At 38.4% G+C, this 9,953-nt stretch overlaps 2 protein-coding genes across 2 annotated transcripts; both read right to left on the minus strand.

Moving 5' to 3' along the window:
- Nucleotides 1–5,100: 5,100 nt before the first annotated feature.
- On the minus strand, nt 5,101–5,692 carry LOC111593117 (V-type proton ATPase 16 kDa proteolipid subunit-like). The gene has a single exon (XM_023305718.2). It carries the CDS (start codon nt 5,617–5,619, stop codon nt 5,143–5,145), a length of 477 nt encoding a protein of 158 aa, XP_023161486.2. The 5' UTR covers nt 5,620–5,692; the 3' UTR covers nt 5,101–5,142.
- A 1,731-nt stretch (nt 5,693–7,423) lies between these two features.
- LOC111593116 (V-type proton ATPase 16 kDa proteolipid subunit-like) lies at nt 7,424–8,146 on the minus strand. Its single transcript, XM_023305716.2, has one exon. It carries the CDS (start codon nt 7,925–7,927, stop codon nt 7,451–7,453), a length of 477 nt encoding a protein of 158 aa, XP_023161484.1. The 5' UTR covers nt 7,928–8,146; the 3' UTR covers nt 7,424–7,450.
- Between the last annotated feature and the right edge of the window lie 1,807 nt (nt 8,147–9,953).

The raw sequence follows: 9,953 nt of genomic DNA on the forward strand, positions 1-9,953 counted from the left end.
GCTAAAATGCCAGCGGGAACTACGAGAGGCGAGAAGGACGAAATAAATAAATAAAATAAAAACCTTAGAAATAGAATGAATAAAAATACTCGAACGTACAAAAGGCAGCGCCCAACTGACAATTCTTCGTTTTCCTATTGCCCGCCCTCTGCCCCCCTCTGACTGACTGGCTGACTGTGTCGCCCCCTTTCTGCCACGCCCCGTTCAAAGTGAAGGCGTTGACAACATTAATAGTTATGGGTGTGGTGCGAGTGCGATTGTGGGTGTGGGTGAACAGCTACCCTAGTTCCAATTGGAACGCATATTTCTGCGAATGCAATAAAACGCACATGTGTTTCCAATCGTCCTGCGAAGTCCTTGCTGGCGAACTTCTCGTCATAATTTCTATGTGGTTGGCAAATAAATTTGATTTTGAGCGAATTTTCTGAAGATTGACTGACTGTCTATCTGTCTGCCCAACGGACTGACTGACAAACAGACAGACAGCCAGCCTGCCAGCCAGGCAGGCACACAGGCAGAAAGACAGAAGGACTGACAGCTGCTTGGCATGGGAGGCATGTGGCATGTTCCCCTTGACAACGACTTGTAGTTAACTCCAGGGATTGCAGCTCGCCCAGGCAACTGGCGTTTTGCTGAGTTCTGCGTTTTTCTTTGCCCTGGCACTGTGCATTGACCCAACCATTGTGCGAATAAAGGACTCCTCGACCCCTCGACCCATCGACCCATCGACCCCTCGCTCCCTCGGGCAAGTAACGCGTCAATCCACACGAAAAGGAAATTGAAACCGTATTCAAGTAATAATAATTCATACAATGTTATTTTCGTAGCACAACACAAGACAATCCATTGGCATTCCGAAAAGGAATTCGATAAAAGCGAAATGAATAATTTAGATCTATATAAAGAACGGGAGAGAAAGAGAGTCGAGTCAAAATCAATCGCTTCGATTTCTTATTTATGCTCAGCTCTTGGCTTAAGTATATATAGAAATTTGGGCCAAACTGCCTAATTGAAGTTCGCTTTGCGAGGGCTGCCAATTAAGTTGAAATCAATTCGATTCGAAAATGGGGCCAAAGAGTCAAGAACAGAGTAGAAATATGAATTGAGATAGGCGCTATCCTAAAAGTAACTATTCATATATTTAAATATATATTTTATTTATATATAAATACAACTATATATATATATATATATATATATATATATATCTACTCACACCTACACCAAAAGGACAAACATGCCAGAGGCAAGGACAAAAGTCATAGCTGTTGCCGTGCAGCCCTCAGAGGTGTCGCCTACAGGAAAAGCTTCAAATCAGCAAAAAAGTTAGAAAAAACAAGACAAGACGAAGATTTTGTACACTTGTCGATAGTTTACTAAGGAATATAAATATGTAGGTATACAAATGAATAGAGGTCTTATGCAATACCCAATGAAGTAACAGCTGAAATACTTTCGAACGGATTTGAAATCGAGTTTCATTTGATATTAATTAAAAAGCTTCTATAATCTATTGCATTTTCAAATTGTGTTTGATATAACGCAATATCAAGAAAAGAACTCTCAACTCTACACTGAAGAGAAGTATTTGAATAAAACAATTGAAATAGCAAAATCCAAACAAAAACATATCTTAATCAAAATTCATTTTATTTAAAATAAAACTTTAGTATAACATCAAGTATTAAAATTGAACTCTGATTAATTCGTGCAATAATGCCTCCTCCTAAGCAATGTCTGACAAATCGCATGACAAATTATGAATACCCTAAGCGAGAGTATAAAAACGAAGCAGAAAAAAATGAAAGGAAACTGGCGTGGGTGTGAGAAGCGAGAGTGGGAGAGGTGGAAGAACTGACGTGGGACAGTGGAAGGGAAAGCAAAGCAACTACACATTTAGTGTTTATTTCGCATTTATTGAGGACAGCCGAAAGGGGGCGGACTGCGAGAGGGTGGACCTTGGCAATAGAATGAAATCAGCAAGAAATAAATATCCTTTTCGCATGTACGCATTGAACAGGCTGTCATAGCTCCCACACATACGCATTCACACACACACACACACACGCACACAAGGGAACAGTATAGGAGTATAAATTGTTTCCAGGTCATTGGTTATCCAGCCACAGAAATACGAAAATGAAATTAAGTACAAAATGAACTAAACCCAAAAATCATATGACATTGATGATTATGATGGAAACGACAAAGTCGAAGCCAAAGAAGGAGACGAAGTATTAGCGAGCCAGAAGCCAGTCAAGAAATGTTCGCTTCATTGATTGAGCAAAGGACCCAGACATCGAGTCGCAGCCAATGGGACTGCCAACTTGTCGACGGATTGGCCACATTAAAATAAAAGTCAAATATTTTGGCCTTTGCGATTGTTGCTTTCATTGATGCGTGCTGTTTTAATGGTCAAAACATTTCGCCAATCGCAAATCGCGCACGTTTTCAACAACGCGACTTTGTATCAGCAAATGGGGTATACTTGTGGGAAATTAACAAAACACTTCCAATATGTGAGATGGGTTGGGTTGGAGCAACTTAAAGATAAATTAAGGAATTGGTAAAATAATCAAGTCCATTTGTGTAGTTCGATATGGAGAGATAGAGTAAAAGGGAGTGAGAAAGAGAGAGAGAGAGAGAGAGAGAGAGAGAGAGAGAGAGAGAGAGGGAGAGAGAGAGAAAGGGAGAGTGAGAGAGAGATTGATAATGAGAGAGTAAAATACAGAGAAAAAAATATAGAGAGCAAGAGAGAGATAGATAAAGAGATAGAGAGCGCGAGAGGGAGAGAGAGAGAGAAAAATATAAGGAGAGATCAAGATAGACAGCAAGAGAGAAGCAGAGAGAGAAAGAGGGATATATATATATATATATATATATATATATATATATATATACATATATATATATATATATATATATATATATATATATATATATATACATATATATATATATATATATATATATATATATATATATAAATACATATATGTATATAGAGGGAGAGAAAGAGTCAGAAAAGTAAAGGCTTTATCAAATTTTATTGCCCTCTGTTAACAGACCTCCTATATTCATTAGTCTAAGAGTCCCCTACATCAGAGGGATAATAAATCTTAATTCATAAAGTATTTTATTTGCTATCATTAATACTTATTGCTTATGAATCATTCCCATTTGATATGGAAAAATACAAGTTTTATCTCCCATTGAGAAACGAAGAAGAAATTAAGTAATTCCCTTATTAAACGATTTTCTTTTCATATATTTCATTGCTTACAAGGAGACAAGAACAAAACTAATAATTTTGTAATTATAATGGAGCATATTTATATGGCAAGTATTCTATCTAGATATTATCTAGCAATTCCATTTTTCTTAGGGATCATAAATCTCAATCGATAAAGTATTTTGTTTCTTATCAATTATAGAAATTGCTTTGAGTTAACTTTTGCTCTTTAGTCACCCGAGAGGTGGGGGAGGAGCTAAGTAATGCCAGTTAATACATATTTATTTATGTTGCCCAACATTTGAATAAAGTGTTTGCTCTTAATAAACCCATTTCGCTAAGCACTTTGTCAGGCTGGTAGTGGGGAGGGAGGTGGAAGGTGGGAGGTTGAGGGTTGCCTGCTGAGTGGGGTGTACATTTTGGATATTCAACTGTTTCCGTTTGTGCTTAACGTCGCACCGCTAGCAATACAAAGCCCAGGATTCCGTAGAAGTACGTCCTCCTCCTCCTCCTGCTTCTCGTCCACCTCCACTTCTATGTCTTAGCCACACGCATTTGCCGTTTTTACTGTTATTTCAGCATTAAAAGTTCATTCGAGTGGCAAAGGAAGCGAAAACAATTATCTGCAGGAAGGTGAAACATAAATCCTCGAATCCAAAAGTAAATTGCAAATTTCGTTTTATTACACTCTATGGGTGTGGCCCCACAGGAGGTGCTGTGGTTAAATCGAATCGATATTTTATGTTATCGAATTTATTATGCAAACACACTCAACGCTAATGCCAATTGGTGTTGAGTTGCCAAAAAATGACACACGCGCCAGCTTCGCATATGCTCCAAGCAGCCAGCAGCCAGCAGTCAGCACCGAGCGTCAAGCACCAAGCCACCCTCAGCCTCTTGCCGGGGAGAGCAGATGCATTAGGCTTCAGATCCTTGAGCTGGCTGACAGGCATCATTTTGAGGGATTGTATAAACAAGCAATTTGGGGGCATGGCTCCGCACCAGGTACGTTTGTGGCGTACTCTGCTTAGCATTAAGTGCGATTATGGCCATTCGCATTGATGATGTTTATGGCTTCTGGTTCATTTATCAAGTGAAATGATGACAAAATGCTTTCATCTGCTGCATACAATTGGCCATTAGCACATAGGCAACATAATTGCCGAAGGTAAGACCAAAGCCTAAAATGTTAATTAATTTCCTATTTCCAGGTAAAGCGTAGGGAGTCGACCATGAAAATTGGGTATTAATTTATGCCGAGGGAATAGATAGGAAAGTGGCATGAAATGCTAAGATTAAATTTAATGTCATGGGAATGAAATCGAATTGGAATATGTATGTTTATATAAATATAAATGTAAATATAAATAAATATAAATATAATTATAAATATAATTATATATTTAATATGAATTTAAAAGAAAAAAATTAAAAAAAAAATAAACAAAATTTATTAAAATATATTTTAATGTTGAACAATGGAATGGAACACAAATAAAATTGAACTTAAATAAATACAAAATAAATTAAATATTAATACTCACATTAGGATCATTGTATTAACTTGATTACAGAAGAAATAAACTGGAATTGGAACAATTAAATAAACAGTTTGCCACTTGTACATAATTTAAGAAACAGTTTAGAATGAAACTACAGAAAAACTAGTAGCAAACAATAAGCTAACTGAAACTGATTGGCAATGAAACATAATTTTAAAAATTGGAAATCTAAAGAACATCGAAATGGCACACACAAGAACTAAGTTTGTTTGTAAAAATAAAATGGAAATAGAATATACATAAAAATAAATTATATTTTACAAATTGTAAATCGAAAACACTTAAGAAATGAATGGAAACGAAATATACAACAAAATTGTGGCTCTTATTAGCTTTATTGGTACAGTCTTACAGCTTGGTATACAGGAAAATGGCCACAATTAGGCCGTACAGGCCGAGCACTTCGGCAAAGATCAGCATTAGCACCATGGCTACAAACAAGCGGGGCTGCCTGGCTGATGCACGCACGCAGGTATCGCCAACAACGCCAATGGCCATGCCCGCAGAGAGCCCGGAGAAGCCGACACATAATCCGGCGCCCAGCTGAACGTGTGCCTTTTGTATGGTGTACTCATCACTAATTGAGCCGGCAATAAGGACGGCTACGACCAGTCCATAGATGGCTATAATGCCAGCCATGACCACCGGTATGATGGACTTCATAATAAGCTCCGGCTTGGTTAAGGCCATTACGGCAATGCCTTTGCCTGACATCGCCGTGCCATATGCAGCGCCCATTGCTGACAAAACGATAGCCGATGCGGCACCCAAAGATCCACAGAAAATTGCATAGCTTGGATATTTGTCTTCAACCTCGGCGGACATGCTCCTTCCACTTCTACAGCTTCGATTACTTCGTTTGGATAGCTAACAAGCAACATCTGATAGATGAAACAATGACTAGATGACTAGATCGAAACTGGTTTGCCGTTGATGTATTCCAATAAGCCTATTTGGGTTAAGGAGCGAAGAGAGGGAAAGAGAGAGAGAGAGAGAGAGAGAGAGAGAGAGAGAGAGAGAGAGAGAGAGAGAGAGAGAGAGAGAGAGAGAGAGAGAGAGAGAGAGAGAGTATTGACTATCATATAACAGACTTTCGTCTCTTTTATACTGCAAGATTGTGAGCGCAACTAGTCAAGTGAAACAAATTTGTATACCCTGCAGCAGGATATTTTGGCTCTCTGAAGAACTCTGTGGCACATGGTAGAACATCTGTGTAATCCATGTGTATTTTTAATGATAAGAGAGAGATTTTGTTTCATTTTTTATTAATTTATCTTTAATTTAATCGTTTTAATATAACTTCATTATATTTATTATTTCCTTATCACCCCTCATTAGATATATTCCTCTGATCCCATTCTATCATACAACCTCATCATACTGTGTCTATCTTACAAAGTATCCTGTCCCGCTTCATCTCTGATGCTACTCCATTTATTATTAAGTATCTATCCAATTTTTATTTCCTAATACCAGAGTCATTTCGCATATTAACTTCTATGCATCATGGTGTACTATCTCTCATTCTATCTCAATCTGATGTACTATATCTATCTCTCATTCTATCTCTATCTGTCATGCTATCTCCATCTCTAGCTCACACTAATAAATATTTTCAATTAGAGCATTTTCCATGCTGTGAGTGCATAAAATATTCGACTTTTTCGTTCTCAGATTCGGTTTTTGAAAATTTTGGCTATGATAATTCTAATATTTATGCGCGTGCTGATATGGCCAAGTTGGCTGATAACACAAAGCGTTAAATGTATGTCTATTATATAATATGCAATTTTCGTCCTCTATCGCGCGCTGTGTTTTGTTGCTGCTAACGAGGTTTATCTTTATGTGCCGTTAAATTTTCCGGCTACCCATGGCATAGAGAGAAAATGTGAAAATTTATGGCGAAATTCGTGTTAGCGGTTTGGTCTACCCTAGCTAGTCTATCCGGCGAGCAAACAAACCGCAAAAGCAAATTCTGACTATTGAATATCGAAGCTGCGGTTTTTCCTACTTTTCTCTTCGATGTTGTTGCTGTTGCTGTTGCTGTGGCTGCTGTTCTTTTTTGCGCATACTTTGAATGCTTTCAGCATTTGCTTGCTTTCCGCACTTGTTTCAATTAAACAAATTGGAATATAGTATGAACCCCTGTCGAGGGGAGGGTCCTAGGTGCTTCCTCTTCCTTCAGTCGGCGAGCTGGGCGGGAGCTTAAAATGCGACAATTTTCTTCGCACAAAACAAAATGGAAATTTGTTTCTGGCACCACTGGGAGCAGCCTTAGTGTGTCTGCGTGTGCGAGAGTGTGTGTATGTGTGTGTGTCTGTGTGTGCGACAACAACAAACTCCTCAATCCCTGCATACCCACGGCCTGATATAGAAGCTTCATGACATTTTTATTTGTGTGCCATGGAATGTTTTGCATTTTGAATGCTTTGTAGCAAAGCGTTTCGGTTTCCACGGGGGGGCTCACGGGTTTTATGACTGGGACTTTGGGGTACGCTCCTTCTTCAAACAGATGTGATTGTTAAGTTGTCACAAGGTGCCACACAGATTCGCAACGCCTGGGAATCAAGGGCCAACCGCTGGGTCGCCGCCATCAGCCAAATGAATTCTCGAAACACTTTAAGTTGCTGCCACCACAAAGATCTTAAATACATTTTTATTTGGTATACAGATAGATGCCCACAATCATGCCATACAGGCCCAAGACCTCGGCGAAAATCAGAATCAGTATCATGCCCACAAATAGGCGTGGCTGCTGTGCCGTGCCGCGTACGCCGGCATCGCCCACAATGCCAATGGCAAAGCCTGCCGCCAAGCCGGAGAAACCGACCGACAGTCCAGCTGCCAGATGAATGTAGCCCTTGCGGATGGTGTAGTCCTCCGACAGCGCGCCGGCAATCAGCACAGAGATGACCAAGCCATAGATGGCTATAATGCCAGCCATGACCACCGGTATGATGGACTTCATGATTAGCTCCGGCCGCATGACGGCCATCGCGGCAATCCCAGTGCCGGACTTGGCTGTGCCATAGGCTGCGCCTAAGGCGGAGAATATGATGGCCGAGGCAGCGCCCATTCCGCCAAAGAATAATGCATATGGTGGCTTATCATCTTCCGTAGTCGATGAGCTCATAACTAACTGTCTTGTCTCTTGCTTCCCCTGATCAGTCTAGCTTATACTCCTGTCCTTAAAGCAGTTTCTGTTCAGTTTTTGGAGCACTGTTTATCAAGCACTTTAATTATTTTTTCTTCCTAAGTTTCTTCAGTTGCCTTCTCACTATACAGCACAAAGAAATTCATTTAGTTTTTTTAACAAACGAACTTAAAAATGCAGTTGATTTGAGAGAATTCCAACTCATATTGCTCGGGTTGCTAAGTTCAGTCCGCATTTTCTTACAAAGGATTAGAGTATGTCACATTTTGGTCATTCAGGAAAGACATAATTGAACTTAAATTAAATAAATGAAAATTTCATAAAAGCGTCAGAAATTGGTGAGACGATAAATCTATATCTTAATCTTAATCAATCTGATTTTAACAATTTTGGAAAAGCTTTACAAATATTTCTAATACAATTTTTTGGCAACTAGCTTAGATCTGAAATTTCAATTAAATTTTTTTATTATCAGTTGAAGATTATTACAATCCTGATGCTTATACCATAGCGGAACCATAATCCAAGCAATATTAATTATAATTGATGTGAATGAAATATAATTTAAATTGAAACTAAGTTTGCAAATTAGTTTTTAAAATTAATCGATCTATATTTAGATTTAGCAAACCCTAATTTAATGTTTGTCCAAAATTGACTTGTTTAAAATATATTTCTAACAACTCAGACTTAAAATAAAAGTCTGCTTATCTAAAGTCAGGTAATCTATATTAATTTATCTATTAACATTAAAACAATGCCCGCAAAAGTTACATAAAATTCGTTGATTCAAATTTAGTAAACATATTGAAGCAAGATTTAAAACAAAAGCTGAATTTTTAAAAGTAAGCATTCGAAATTTATCGCAGGTCACAAAGGAAGCGGGACACTATAAAATTTGTATCTATAAAAAAGTAAATCAATATTTGAATTGTTTTTTTTTTGTGTGTCAGATCTGCTTGGACTGCCCTCGCTGCATATGGTCTTGCGCCTGGTGCCAAGATATTCCATTAAAGATTTATGTTGCGCCGGGATTTGGTAACAGCAGGAAAACTTGTTCCTATAGCTGAGGCGCTGGCCGTTAGCTACTGTGCCTCTCGTCTTGCTTTTTTTGTATTTTTTTGGCTATTGTTGCATTTTGTGCCGTTTGTTCAACTATAAATCGTTTATGTATTTTGTTGAGTGCGAGGATTTATCGCTGAAGCTGAATATGAGAAAGGAATCACATAAATACAAATAAATCAAAAGCATTTCGAATGCCATTGGCAATACAAACAAGTATTGAAGAAATAGAGAAATACACAGATAAATATATATATTTATACATATATATGTGTATATATATATAGATTGTAGTTGCTGTAGCTGTGCGAAAATTGATGTCTTCGCTCATAAAAATAAGGCATCAAAAGAATCGGGTATGCCAGGACCAGGCTCTAGGCAGCAGGCTGAATGTGTTTTTGTTGAAAGCAACATTGTAAATTTTATGACTTTTTTATGCGCTGAAATCTATAAATTATGTAAACTGACACTGACAGCTGTCAACCGAAGGCAACAACCAAGCGAAAGAGAGAGAGAGCGCGCGAGAGGTATAGAGGGAGGGTGAACGGGAGAGAAATACAGTGAAACCGAAACGCTGGCAAGTGACACATGTGTCAAATGGGCTGATGGCCCATTGCTAAAGCCAGAATCTGCCATGGCAGAGCCCAACTTGAAGCTGGGAGTAACTGCTGCAGGCCCCATCCAGCGAATTGCAAAATATGCCCACACCCAGCACAGCGATAAAGAGAGGGCGACTGATGACTCGAGATGATTAAATGATTGCCAGCGGCAATAAAAAATTGATGCTTCAAATTATTGCTGATATATATTTTATATATTGTTTTCCATCTCTTTTTTCGCTCTAGCTTTGTTAAGTATGGCTAGCGCACAGTTGTTTATGATATTTATGTTTCGTAATTTTTTATTACATTCAAGAGACTCGAACAAGTTTTAAAAAAACATA

The sequence above is a fragment of the Drosophila hydei genome, unplaced genomic scaffold, assembly GCF_003285905.1.
Source record: "Drosophila hydei strain 15085-1641.00,03,60 unplaced genomic scaffold, DhydRS2 tig00000001-arrow-pilon, whole genome shotgun sequence".
Taxonomy (NCBI): Eukaryota; Metazoa; Arthropoda; class Insecta; order Diptera; family Drosophilidae; genus Drosophila; species Drosophila hydei.